At 42.1% G+C, this 13,667-nt stretch overlaps 1 protein-coding gene across 2 annotated transcripts; it reads right to left on the reverse strand.

Annotated features, from left to right (window-relative positions):
- Positions 1 to 637: 637 nt before the first annotated feature.
- On the reverse strand, positions 638 to 12,964 carry LOC306848583 (ELAV-like protein 3). 2 transcript variants are annotated; one of them, XM_079383223.1, is made up of 6 exons: positions 12,589 to 12,964; positions 6,816 to 7,032; positions 6,633 to 6,736; positions 3,692 to 3,845; positions 2,550 to 2,778; positions 638 to 1,449 (listed from the first exon to the last, which is right to left on the reverse strand). In XM_079383223.1, the coding sequence occupies exons 1-6, from the start codon at positions 12,595 to 12,597 to the stop codon at positions 1,122 to 1,124; spliced, it is 1,041 nt and encodes a 346-aa protein (XP_079239349.1). In that variant the 5' UTR covers positions 12,598 to 12,964; the 3' UTR covers positions 638 to 1,121. The 2 variants fall into 2 exon arrangements, with proteins under 2 accessions (XP_079239349.1, XP_079239350.1); XM_079383224.1 differs by having other exon boundaries at positions 766 to 1,449; positions 2,550 to 2,775; positions 12,589 to 12,962.
- Between the last annotated feature and the right edge of the window lie 703 nt (positions 12,965 to 13,667).

Raw genomic sequence — 13,667 nt, forward strand, 5'->3', positions numbered from 1 at the left:
TTCATAATAGCTCACTCTTTTGCTGAAAGAGCTGACACTCAGCCTTTCCTACTCCTGATCCATTCAAAACTGTTTAAAATGATCTAATATGGTTCTGGATTCCACAGTCGGCCTTCGTAATTGGTTTGAAAGACTTTCAAAAGAATTCCAAATGCCATCGCCATGGGAACACTGTGGAAATGCCCCTAGTTACACAGACAACTGCATGTGGTGGAATCGATTCTAAATTCTAACTCTAAAACTCAGAGTGGAAAGATACAAGGAGAGTCTAGGTCGCCATGTTTTGTGATGTTTCGCTACTCCCTCCGGTGTGTGTGTGTGTGCATGTGAGTGTGTGCGAGTGTCTCTGTGATGAACGTTGTCTTTCGGTGTGCTGAGGTGATCGTGATGACCCCCGGGTGACCTCTCGATTTATAACTACCATCCACACAGTTTGTTCAGCGGCTGTTGGGTTGGACCTCGAGTAAGGTGTGTGTGGTGCCATAAGGCAAGGTTGCAACCTAATGTAGAGCCAGTAAACCGTAATCAAAGTTCTAGAAAATGCTTACATATTTGGCTATTATAACCACCTTAAATGTTGAATATATAGTTATATCATAATATATATATAAGAGAACACTGTTTTAATCATTTTTCTCTAAAAAAATCACTGATTCAAAATGCCCAAGTGTAAAAAAGTGACTACATCCTCTGAAGCCAGACAGGAGAGTTACCGGGGCAAGATTTCGGGTAAATTGCACATAATCGATTTACATTTTTTTTTTTCTACGTTCGTCCGTTCGTTGACCAGTTCTCTTACTTTGCCTGAATTAAATTAAATCTCTGCAGACATTCTCTGTCACATTCATTAGACTGTCCCTCCTTGTGGGAGGGACAGTCCCCAGCTCCGCCTCACAACTCTGCTAATTCAATACAGGCAAACGTTGGGAAGGACTAGCATGTTGTGTAAAGAGAAAAGAAATACGACTCTACTTGTGTATTTTTGTTCAAAACAACTAAACGTGTGTGTGTGTGTTGAATGTGTTAGAGAGAGACTCAGTCCAGGCCCATGTAGAGTGAATGTACAGGGAGCTCAGTAGCTCCCCCTGCATGTTAAAGAGCAGTAGTGACTAGGCCTTCCTTCAAGCCTTGTGTTGCTTGCTGGTCTTGAAGGAGACTTGCAGCACGCGGTCACCCAGGCGGTAGCCGTTCAGGCTGGCGATAGCCATGGCCGCCTCGTCGTAGTTGGTCATGGTGACAAAGCCAAAGCCCTTACATTTGTTGGTGGTGAAGTCACGGATGACCTTGACGTTTGTGACTGCGCCGAATGGCCCAAAGAGCTGCCACAGGACGCTTTCGTCAGCTTCCGGGGACAGGTTGTAGACGAAGATGCACCAGCCGGCTCCGGTGGGCCCGGTCAGGTTGACGCCAGCTAGACTGGTCATGCTGTCAATGGTTATGGGGGAGAATCTGGGGAGGAAAGAAGGAGAGCTACCATGGGTGTCATTCTGAAGTTCAGCACTGCGTGCTTCTCATTACCACATGTTCCTGCCACTTTTGTCTCTTTGAGGACCGGACACTCGCTCTCCACAGCCTTAAGTAGGTAAGAAAACGGGCAGCTATTGTATTAACTAGGTTGACCAAACCAAACTCTTGTCCCTGTTACGACACAGAATTCACAATGTAACAAAATCACAATATACTTAGCAAAACAGAAACCTAGAGAGGGATGAAGGCAAATCAGAAACAAATCAACAGAAAATTGGAACGAACAGAGGAGACGCAAACGGAATCTTGAATGTCCATGCTGGTGGAAAAAAAGACATTTAAAGCAACCAAAACTGAAAAAAAAAAATGTTAGTTCAATACAGAAATACATACAAATCAGTTCAATCAAGGAATCAACCAAAAGAACAAAAAGGTTCAACAAAGCCATGCCAGAATGTCCTGCTGTGATATCAGCTACGTCAATCTAGTCTACTGAAACGGCGGTTTCTCAAATGAAATCTCTAATGGTAATGCTTAAGTCAGCAGGTGATATTCCGGGCACTTTGTTTGAGCTTGTTTAGACATGGATGCTTTTGAAAGGGCACCTTTTTTTGGAAATTACCTCTTGACTCCGTAGCTGGCGTTTAGTAAATTGTCGAGTCTGCAATGCAAGAGGGAGAGTGACGGAGGTGAAGATATTAGTTGCAAGATCCAACAACCAGAGCAAAGCGTTTTCATGCAGCCACTTCAGCCACCAGGGGGAGCTCTTTACTGGGCACCGCATCCACCAATCAGCAGGCAGCGGCTCGCAGTCGCACTGACACATTGCTTACAGAGCCCTCAGGCGATGGATAGTGAGTACTGCGATGAATGCTTGTGAAGGCATCCATGACGTGACTGATTTACATGCAGTGTTTTATATCTAAGCAGGGCAATTCTTTTAAAATTAAGCACTGCCTCAGATGGACCCGTTGTGATTTGTCAAAATCCCCCTGATGACGTGAACACGCTGCAGTTTAAAGGCAAACCGCAGGGGAAGAGTAGGGAGCGGTAGGGGTGTGGGCTGTAAGTGGGAGCAGTACCTGAAGCGCTGAGTCTGGTGGTGCAGAGGGCCAGTGAAGCGGCGAGCAGCTGTCTGGTAAAGCTGGGTAAGCAGAGCCTGTCCCGTCTTCTGACTGGGGTTGTTGGCGAACTTCACGGTGATGGGCTCGGCGGCGCCCAGCGGCTTTTGACCATTCAGGCCTTTGATGGCCTCCTCTGCCTCATTTCTCTTGTCGAACCGAATGAATCCTACTCCGCGCGATATACCTGCTCCAGACAGAAAGCGAGGCAAATGTTAGCACCGTCAATCGAATAAACCAGACTGTATACTTTTGTACTTTATGATCTACTTCATAATGCAGACAAAAATGATAACCATTTTCAGTGCAAACCATTTCATTTCCATACTGTAACATATTCCTCACTGTTGCAGGAAATTTGATGAGAAAAAAAATGGGCGGGATTTGATTTTATGTGTTGGGAAGTTGGCTTGATGCAAAAGGATGAAAAAGGACAAATGGTTTTTGATTTAGATTTTTTTTTATTATTAAAACGCACAGATGAATAATGCATAATTGTATATTTCAATAGACGTCTTTGTTCTTTATTTAAAAATTTTCTGTGAGGATGTGCTGTTTTAAATTTATCTCCCTTTGAAGTTTTTTAAATATATTTTATTAATGTAATCCTTTTATCCCCATTGCTCATAAAGTTTATGTATGCATGTATAATTGTGTAATACTTTGGGTCACTTCAGTCACTTTTTTTTTTTTTTATTTGACAGTAAGATCAGGAATCAGGATTATTATACTTTACTAAAACTATAAGATTAAAAATATGTTATTAGAAATAAATAATAAAAAGGAAACATTTGTCATTTTCATTTAGTTTATCTTAACATACTAAAATAACTAAAACTAAAATGAATAAAAACTAGTCATGTTTAAACATATACCTAAATTATTACTAAAACTGTAATTGAAATGAAATTAATTCAAAATATTACCAAAATAACACTGCCTGGAATGTGCATTAGATATGTAAATATGCGGTTGATTTTGAATTCATGTTGACTGTGGTGGAGCATATAGCTTATTTTTTGCGTCACATCCAGAGCTTTAATTAGATTTTTAATCCTCCCCTAGGGTGCCTACGCTGTTTGTGGAAGTGAGGTAACGTTTACCTGTGACCTGGTCTACCAGGATGCGTGAGGTGATGATCCTTCCATACTGGGAAAACAACTGCTCCATATCTTTCTGACTCATAGTTTTGGGCAGGCCGCTCACGTACAGGTTGGCATCGCGTATGGAAGCTGAGCTTGGTCTGGCATAGGACACCTACATCATGCACACACACACACAAAACAAGGAGGGAGCTGCAGTTTAGGATTTCTTTTAATAGAAATATTAAGAAGCATGCATCAAGACAGCTGTGACAGTCCTAAAACTCCAGCAGTGCAAACTTTCAAGTGTAGTCGAAGCAGATATGTCACAGCACTGCCACGCTGAAAGGCGAGACATCCAACCACTCTCTCTCATCAATCCTTCCTTGAAATCCACGTCTCTTACTTGCACTTCACACGAACCAAACCCGGTTCCCTTATTAAATGCTACTTCAGCTTCACTGTGCTCCTGACAGGAGAAACAAGAAACCACTCTCACATTCACACTCCCACATTCACCCCCCCCCCCAATGAATCGACACCCTCTGCGCTGATTTGAGACCAGCTCCCTCAGGGAGTCGTGAGATTCTGGTGATTTTCCACAAGACAGCAGCATTTAGAACCTGTTCCGCTTTGGGACGTGTCATGTTATATCAAGTCCAATTAGGCATTTGTTTTGACGTTCAAATATTCATCTCATTTTTATATTCCCTTCTATATTTCCTAAAACTCCCCCACCGAGCCGCCTTGGTCGTATTTGAGATGCGAACAGATTTTTCTCATAAAATATGTATGAGTTTCTGGTTGAAAGGGGCTGACTTTGATTGATGGTGTAAGTGTGTGCACATGTGGTTTTTTGAGATAAAGAGAATGGCCTCCTCCTTCTCCTCCATCTCCTCCTCCTCTCTCAAGGGGAAAATGCTCCTCTGGCAACCGGCAAACCAAATAAACAGATTACAAGATGTCCAGCGTCCCTGACAACTCCCGAACACACGTCCTCACAAAATACCCCATAAAAAAAAAGCAAAAGCAAAACAAATAAAAAGCACAATACCAATTCATGCTAATGGAAATGTGGCAGCCTCCCTTTACCAAAACTCTGGATTATTCATGTACGATCGTTTCTATTCAACAGTATTACACATACAACTAATACTTCTCATTTATATATTAACATGTTTTATTTAGAACCTAAATTTGTATTTTTTTATTTTTGATATATAATTAATTTACCTTTATATTGTATATATAATATGTACTCAGTCCTTTTACAAATGCTCTTTTTTACTAATATACTTTTATATAGAATTTAATCAACTTTAATATAATATAAAACGTATATAATATGTACATTTTATTGTCTTTCTTAACATTTATAGTACCAATAGCCTTTTCCCCAATAAAATAATGTAATATAATAAATACATTTTAGTATTATTTATTTGTATTGCCATATATATATTATTTTTACCAATGGCCCTTTTTTACTTACTAATATACTGCTTTAATATATAATTTAATGAAATTTATATTGCATATGTACTTTCTATTATTTTTCTAAACATTTATAGCACCATGTAGCTTTTTACTAATTTTTACATATGTAATTTAGAATTTATATAAAAAAACAGGAAGAAAACATTTATTTCTGTCTGTAACCTTTTTCTTTAATAATGGGCTCTATAACAAAGCATTTCATTTAATTTTTTCAACACATATTAGCATATTTGAATCTGATGACCTTTATGTAAGCGATTACAGCAAAAAAAAAAAAAGTTAAGTAAACTTGTTTTTATCATAAACAGGAGTCTATTTTAAATGTGTTCAAGCCATTTTACGACACCCAACCAAGTTATTGCATGTTTCGCCATCAGACCTTGGCAGAATGATGTGTTTTTCCACCATATGTGTGTTTGCGTCTTGCAGGCCAGTATGACTAAGCAGCAGTATTGCTGAAGTAGGGGTGTAATTGTGCAGTGAGTGGGTGAGTGTACAGCAGAGACTGGAGGGGGGAGATGTATTGGAGGGATGGGATGCTGCCCCATAATTAACCCTCTCCCTGTCTCTCCCACAGTACAGATGGTGCCTGCAGCCCATACGGCCCCTAATCCTGTCATTGGCATTCAGCTCCTTCCTAGGCTTTGCTCCTGCGCCCTGTCACCCTCCCTCCCTCCCATCCTCGCTTTCGGCTCTCTACCTTTCTAACAATACCGTATTGACATGGAAAATATGACATTTGCCCGGCTTAAGGATTTGAGGGCAGTGGGCACACGAACGTTGAATGTCAGAGAACAGTGGCCAAGCCGGATGAATGCGCTGAACAAACAAGACAATTAGGACAATAGCAGTCAGACTCGGTGTTGTTTAAATAACTATGCCAATAATGTTCGCCCATGGACTGCAGTCATTATTCACCGAATAACAGTGCGTTACGGTTTCAAAATAGACTAGGGACTGAAACTGCTCTGATGGTCATCTTGACCTATCATGCGATTTACATGATATGAGCTCATGCAAACACACGCTAAGTCTGGGGAAGCTGCTTAACTGCTGATTCTTGCCTCGGCTTTGATGTGTGGTGATCAGGTGGAGGAGCGGGCCGACTGTTTAGTCTCTTGCTTTCAGAAGCCAGGCAGACCTTTCCCCACCCCAAAACCCAGCTGAATTGGGGACAAAGAAGGCCCTAATTAGCCAAGATTGGAGGCAGATGGGACTCCGTGTTGACCTCTGAGCCTCACATTGCATCTCCCTAATTACATTTCCATCACAATCACCTCTGCACACAACCCTTTGCTTTCTGACCTCTACTTTCTCTTTTCTTTTTCTCCTTTTGTCCCCACCACCGATTCCTCCCCCTGCCCCTCCCATTCTCCTCCCCTCCTGCTGTCACGTTTGTCTTGGGCCCTGCTTTATTCCTCCCTATCGAGTGATTGAAAGGTGTGGCTTCATGAGCGTCTCTTACCTTGATTGTTTTGGTCTGCAGTTTGAGACCGTTGAGTGTGTTGATGGCCTTGTCGGCATCGTTGGGATCCACGTAGTTTACGAAGCCGTAGCCCAAACTCTGGCCTGCAATTGTATGAACGAGAACACATTGGAAAATGATGCTTTAATGCTAAATTTCACCGAGACCAAATCGCGTGCTCACCTGTGATCTTGTCTCTGACTAATTTGCAGGACTCGATTTCTCCGATACTGCCGAAAAGGCTCTTGAACTCCTCCTGGGTCATGTTCTGAGGCAGGTAGTTGACGATCAGGTTGGTTTTGCTGTCGTCTGTGGCACCGTTAGTGCTAATGATGGGGCCGTTTGGTAGGCTGGTTCCGCTCGGACCATTGGACACCTGAGTTTCCATGGTGCTAATTATCTGCAGGTGGGAAAATGACAAATTACACTCTAAGTTGGGTGAACGCATCATTTGAGGGGCGTAATTCTTGGCATGCTGGTTTAGAGGTTAAAAATCAATGTGTCTGAGAGGTAGAGGGCCAGAGGAGAACAATATCCCACCTCCCCTCCTCCTCTGACCTCCTCCCTCACTTCAGCTCTCTCCAGCTCTCAGCCCCTGGCCCTGCAGATGTCACAGTCCTTTCACTCTTTCCCAGCCCCCTTCATGCTATCCAGGATCAAACAGCGTTACATCACTCGCCTCTGAGAGGATAAACATAAATGTATTTGAGAACACTATTTTTTTATTTCCTTTTAAGAAAATGCAATTCAGACAAATAAAGATGAGTAGATGGCACCTTGTTTATGTGAAAAGCGTGAGTGTGTGTGTGTCTGGGTCTTTGGTTCATCCGTGTTGCTGTGGAGCACAGCATGATGCTTAATTTGGCCTATAGGGGATTTTCAAAGAACAGATGTATGCAGGTTGTAGACGCTACTTCAGTCTTTAACGGTTCCTTTCTGTCACAACGCACAACTGGAGTTCTCAAAGTCAGTGCTTTGCATCGTACCATAAGCGTTCTGTCGTTTTTAGCTCTTTTGTGTAATGTATGTTCATGTATTAGTCATTCTTAGTTGACTGAAAGAACTCTCTCCCCAGAACGGCCCCTGGGGTGGAACAGGGTGTCTCACCAACTTAATTAACAATGCATCCGTGAGCTTTTTTGCTGGAGTCCTACGATCAGAATCATCTGCCACAAGTATCTTTGTTTTTTAGATTAATTTTAGAAATCCTTCCAGGAATGTAATTGGAAATAAACTAAATTATGTCTGATATCTAATTACACATTTCATTTAAAAATTTACGTTCAGTTGCACTAACAGGTGAATTTATAATAGTGTGGGAAGTCTGTTCCTTTGTTCTCCCTTCAGCATTGCCTCTTCCTCTCATCTCTCTTTAATGCTCTGTCTCTTCAGTGGAATGATTTATTCTTGCCTTGAGCCTTACCTCTAACCAGGTTGCCCAGGTAACAGCAGCTTGACGACTGTTGCTATTGGCTGGCTTCTCGACTTTTAGTGTGTGCATGTTCGAGAACTGGCGCTCGGTTAAAATCACTTTTTGTCTTGCATTAATAAAATAAGCTTTCGGGGCAGCCGGAATTTATATCTCAGGCAAATTGACACTGACAAGGAGAAAGCTCAGAGAGGCAAGTTATTAAAGCACTGCAAACATGGATCTAGGCAAGACTGACTGTCACCCGAGCAGGAATTTCCAAGAAAAGGGCATTCGTTTGATCACAAATGGCGATTAGATGGCATCTTTTGCTTGGGCAGTAGCCCATAGCCTTCATAGCCTGGGAACTATCTCGAGTTTACAATGCAAACCTATGCGTTGACACAAACAGAGTGAGTCTTGACACAAAGTGACAGGATCAGGGCAAATGTGATTCGTGAACTGAAGTAAACTTCCCTATGGCAAGCCACCCATCCTCAGCGACGAATGTAGTGAGTTACACAACGCGCATGCTCTTCGGCCACGCAGACTGACACGTACACTATCTTACAGCCCAGATACTGGTGCCAGCACAGCAGAGGTAGAGGTGGAAGAGCACTTCATCCCAAAATACATGACTCACATAGACAGGCGAGAGACTGCTTACTGCTGGAGTTCCTTCAACTGCGTTGCTTAAACATCACACACCTTATCAACTGTCCCTGAAACTACGCTATATAGGCTAAAATAGGCCTTTCCAAACAAAACGTGGCCACCAAGCAGGCTGTGACGTTCACGTCCCAGCCTGTACTTTTCTATTTCTGGGAAAGCTCTCCCTCAATATTTAATGCACCGCATCAGCATCGCCTACACAAGGACCCAGACTTGCACGCAAACACAAGCCCTGCATCTCATACATAAAACCTATTACCTTCCCATCAGCACGCTGATAAGGATAAATGACTGCAAAGATTCCTCTTAGTGAGTCTGTAATTAGAGTCTGCTGAAATGACCGTCAAGCCTTGTCAAACAAAAGAGATTTTTTTTTTTTAAATGCCCTGTTGAATGTCACAGTACACAAATGATTGAGACGATGATTTTAAAGTATGGTAATAAATTGAAATACATTTAGTCTTAAACACATCATGCTTTAAAAAAAAAAAAAACAGACCTGAAAGCAGCTTGAGATAAAAAGCAATCTGACTGTTAAGACTATGGACTCCGGTCACTTCCTTAATGTCTCTGTGCAGTGAGGGAGCCATTTTCTTAAAATAAACACAGTCTCACAAGATCCGGCGAGGTAAACAAATAAAGCATAAGGCTGATCTAATCTGCAGCTGTATGTAACATGTCAATATTAATTTTCAGACTGCCAGGGTAGCGATCTGTCAACGAAAATTAATCTGGGCTCGTGACATTTCTGACGCCTAATGCAGACCTTAATTTTATCATTTGTAATTCATAAATGTACGTGTCTGGACGGGCCTCCTGACTGAAATGTGAATGTTGGATTGCCAATAGGCCGTTTCAGTAACAGATTACAGGATTATCCTAAACAAAAGGCATTAGCCACACTCTCACTGCAGCTTACGGGATCACTGTGGCAGCTGTAAAACAACAGGACACAAGTCAAAACTGAACGGATAAACCCATTTCTTTATTATTTATTCTTGTCGATGAATTGGGTTAATTTCACTCGTGAAATGTGCAGCGCGAAAGATTATTGATTTATCACGCGAATGCACAAGTCTCTCTTATATTTCCCCAAATAGCGCTATTTCATTTAAAAACAATTTATTTGCTTTTTAAAATGATTGGAATTCTGATAGAACGCGGGAAGAAAAGGCGCTAGCGGTATTCCGGTACTCCTGTTTGGTCGCTATCCAGAGTGCTGAAATCGGGAGTGGCTCTACATTGACAACTACCTACAAAATCTCCTTGGTGCCGCGGGCTCCGTTTTATCAAGTGGGCATTAAGCTCTTGATGTCGTCCTTATAAATAAACACGTTTGCGAATCGTTTAAACTCGTTATCCTCTCGTCCTTTGACTGGACTAGTGCGCGTGTGCTCTGTAGGCATTCACAAATCTGAGCTCCTTTTTGCTGAATAAACGTATTGACACAAGCGAACAAAAGAGCCACCCGTTCCTCCTCTACAGAGACCATGGCAGCACTATGAATATTAATGTAAACAGTAGCGCTTTGTGTCGAGGCCAGAGGCTGCAGGACTCTCCGGGAACAATGAGCACTGCAACTGTCTTCACTTTTACTCTATTCTACAAGAACAACACAATTTAATAATAATAATAATAATAGTAGCAAAAATATTAAAAATGTACGTTTAAATAACAATGTAATCGAAGAAATGCCTCTAGCTCATGTCTTTCTTTTGTATAAAAACAGGTATATTCTATTCTATTCTGTTCTATTCTATGACAATGACTATTTATTTATATAGCACAATTAAAAACAACCCATGCTGACCAATGTGCTTTACAATAACTAAAACGACAACAAATAAAAACAGAAACAATTAAAAGTGTAATAGAGTACTATTTAAAAAAGTACTTCAACATAAAAAACACAGTAATAAACAATAGAAAATGCTTCAAGTATTAAATGCTTTATCAAACAGAAAAGTAACTTGGATTTAAAAACAGACAATGATTGTGCCAGTCTGTTTCGTAGAATAGCTCCTATTTCCGAAATCCGTGTTAATATGGAATGGTCGTAATATTTAACAGTTAATTTGATTATTTTGTCTGTAAAATCAGTTTCTGTACTGTACCTGTTCAAAATAATCACCGTTCAAATTCACAATAGACGAGGCCTGGCGATGCTTTAGCGTGCGTAACGGCCTTGGCACAAATAACCTACTGTCAAACACACACACACACACACACACACACACACACACACACACACACATATATATATATATATATATATATAATAAAAAAAATTATATATAATTTTTTTTTTAAACGCCGTCTTTGTCTTTAATCGACAAACCACTTTATTAACGATTAACGAGGAGCTCGTGTGTTCAGACGGTCGTGTTGTGTGTTGTATCGTTGTGATGTCCTTGTCCTTGAATTGCGTACGCGCCTGGAGAAGGTTATCTGACTCGATGGTTTTATGTGCTTTAGCACTGCGGTAGAGGCTCGTGCTCACGGAGGACTGCGGAACAACACGCCGAGGGGCCCGTCATTCATTCATCACACCGTCGATTGAGACTTAAAGCGAAAGAGAAGCGCGTCGTTTCCTATCGCCGTTTGTTTGAGGTCACTGTGAAACAAGGCAGGCTGTCCTTGACCGCAGTCCGCAGACGAATATATATTTACTTTTTTTCAAGACTAGAGGCCTCTATAACCTCAAATGCAAAATGTCGTGTAGCCGACAAGGGTTTAGCTAGTGAAATATTTAAAGAGTAGACTATTAAAATGATATATTACAAAACGAGTCGCCATTATAACGAATCTAGCAGGCTTCTATTATCACGTCTTTCTGACAAGAAACAAAGACGGTTAGCTTGACAGCACGCTTCACGTCGAGCAGGCCTGAAGAATTAAACGTCTTTAATTAATCTTAATATTTTAAATGTGAACATGTTTGTATTCAAATAAGCGCTTCTGTTTATGTTTTCCCACAGAAAATCTACTGAAGATGGTGATTCTGTGCGCGTGCCGTCGCTGTCTTCTGTTAGAGAAGACACGCCCAAAACGCATTCCCTCAAAGCCTTTGTATTCCCCTCATATTGCTTATTTACACTCTCGGTGTTTTTATATATTTGGTGCGGGAGGGAGAAAAACGCAACTCGCTAAGATATCGCAAGAAATGCATAATATTTAGCCTTTTCCTCTCTCGCGGTGTCTTATAATTCGCGGTGTCTCTCGCCAGGAATTTTGTCCTGCCGGATTCAATCCAAATCAACGGATGCATAATATCTCCCCTCCCCCTCTGAGTGACTCGACCCTTTTCTTTGCGTTTGCTCTCGATGGGCTCTCAGCCTCCGAGGCATCGTGTTTCGTCTCGAGCATCCTTTCCGAGCGAGGCATGTGCCCTCTTACGCCCTTCTTCTGCCTCCGCCGCACCTCAGCTATTTCTGAGGAATTCCTCAGCGCTCTTTGTTAATAATGGATAATTATCGCTTGAACGCGTTTAATTAGCGGATGTAGGATTAAATGTATGTTGCGGAGGATTTTACGTATTAAGTGATTTATGACGAGTGGCTCTTACGGCAGGAGAAAGCAATGTTTTGATTCTCCTCAGAAAACGAAGCGAGCTCGGCTGTAGCGATGCTCATGCATGCCTGTATCGCATTACTTATACCCTGGGCTAATCGTTAATCTTGTTTACGGAATCCGCGATTAGATGTGCCAGTATGTTTGACCACCAAATGCTGTGTGCATGTTTTGGTTAGCTTGCATTGAAATCCCTATATTTTGTATCTAATTATATACCTGTCTCAGCTGTTAGAACTGATTTTGTGGTGATGCTATTATTGTTTTTCTTTTTTCTTGAGATAGACCAAAAAAGGGCATACGTACAGTAACCATTCTTGATGTACAAAGATGATAGTGATCTAGGTCCTTCAAGTCGCAGGTCTTCAGGCCGTCTTGCAGATATTACGCCGTGGCGTGGCTCGAGATGTCAGGTTCCAAACGAAAAGAAAAAAAAAGAAAAAGGAAAAACGACAGTCTTCGGCAGGAAAGCTCAGCCCGTGCGATTGTAGGTTTCCTCAGCAGTGTGAAAATGAGGAGAAGGGGGTTTTCTTCAGGATGATGATGAGAGAGAGATTTCTCTCGGTGTGGCGTGGGCGATGGTTCAGAAAAAAAGAGAAGCAGTGATCCCCAGTAGGGTGTGTCCAGGGGAGGGTGTTGTGGTTCTGCTGTTGTGTCCCAGCTCCTCGCAGGCTCCTTCTGTGCCTCTGCTGCAATGTTCTTCTTTTATGTGTCCTTCTGGCTGGCAGAGCTTGCTGCTGATTGGCTAATTGTGCAGGGAGGGTACTACATGGCAGCCATTGCAATGCGCTCCTCTCCCATTATCCCCTTCAGGAGAGATCACCGAGAGCCCCCCGTCCCTCCACCCCCCACCATCTCTCCACTCTTCCTTTTGCCCTCCCTTTCTTCCTGCCACCCCCCCCCCCCCAACCCCACCCCAACACACATGCAGAGCTGAGTGAATAGAGCTCCACCTGCACTCCGAACAGATGGGTGCAGAAAAAGACAGGAGCCATGCTTTCTCCTTCTCTTTACCCCTCGCTCAGTCTCTCACATCCCCTTACTCAAGCCTCAGTTTTTCCCTCTTTTGATTATTTGTCCTTGTAGCGCAGCTCTTCTCAAATTCCATCTTCTCAGTCTGACGCGCTGCATTTCTAAGAATGCCGTGAATGAGTCCGGCGTTTTTTTTTTTTCTAAATGCAGAATGGCTGTGTGAAGGTCATAACACGGCCCACTGTTTGAATACATACCCGTACTTATTTAATCGTTCATGTCAGGTGCTTGTTGAATGCATATGTTGCATAATCACACAAAGGCCAGTGCTTACAATATGGATTAAGACATCATTTTGGTTGTCAATGACATATAGATGTCATGCATTGTTGTATATTCCCATTGACATAGTG

This window comes from Barbus barbus (genome assembly GCF_936440315.1).
Source record: "Barbus barbus genome assembly, chromosome: 3".
NCBI classification, from domain to species: Eukaryota; Metazoa; Chordata; class Actinopteri; order Cypriniformes; family Cyprinidae; genus Barbus; species Barbus barbus.

Coding starts and splice junctions, on each gene's coding strand:
- LOC306848583 (XM_079383223.1), bottom strand. Junction 6,737..6,815: donor AGTCAGAGACAAGATCACAG/GTGAGCACGCGA, acceptor ATACAATTGCAG/GCCAGAGTTTGGGCTACGGC. Junction 2,779..3,691: donor CCTGGTAGACCAGGTCACAG/GTAAACGTTACC, acceptor TTCTGTCTGGAG/CAGGTATATCGCGCGGAGTA.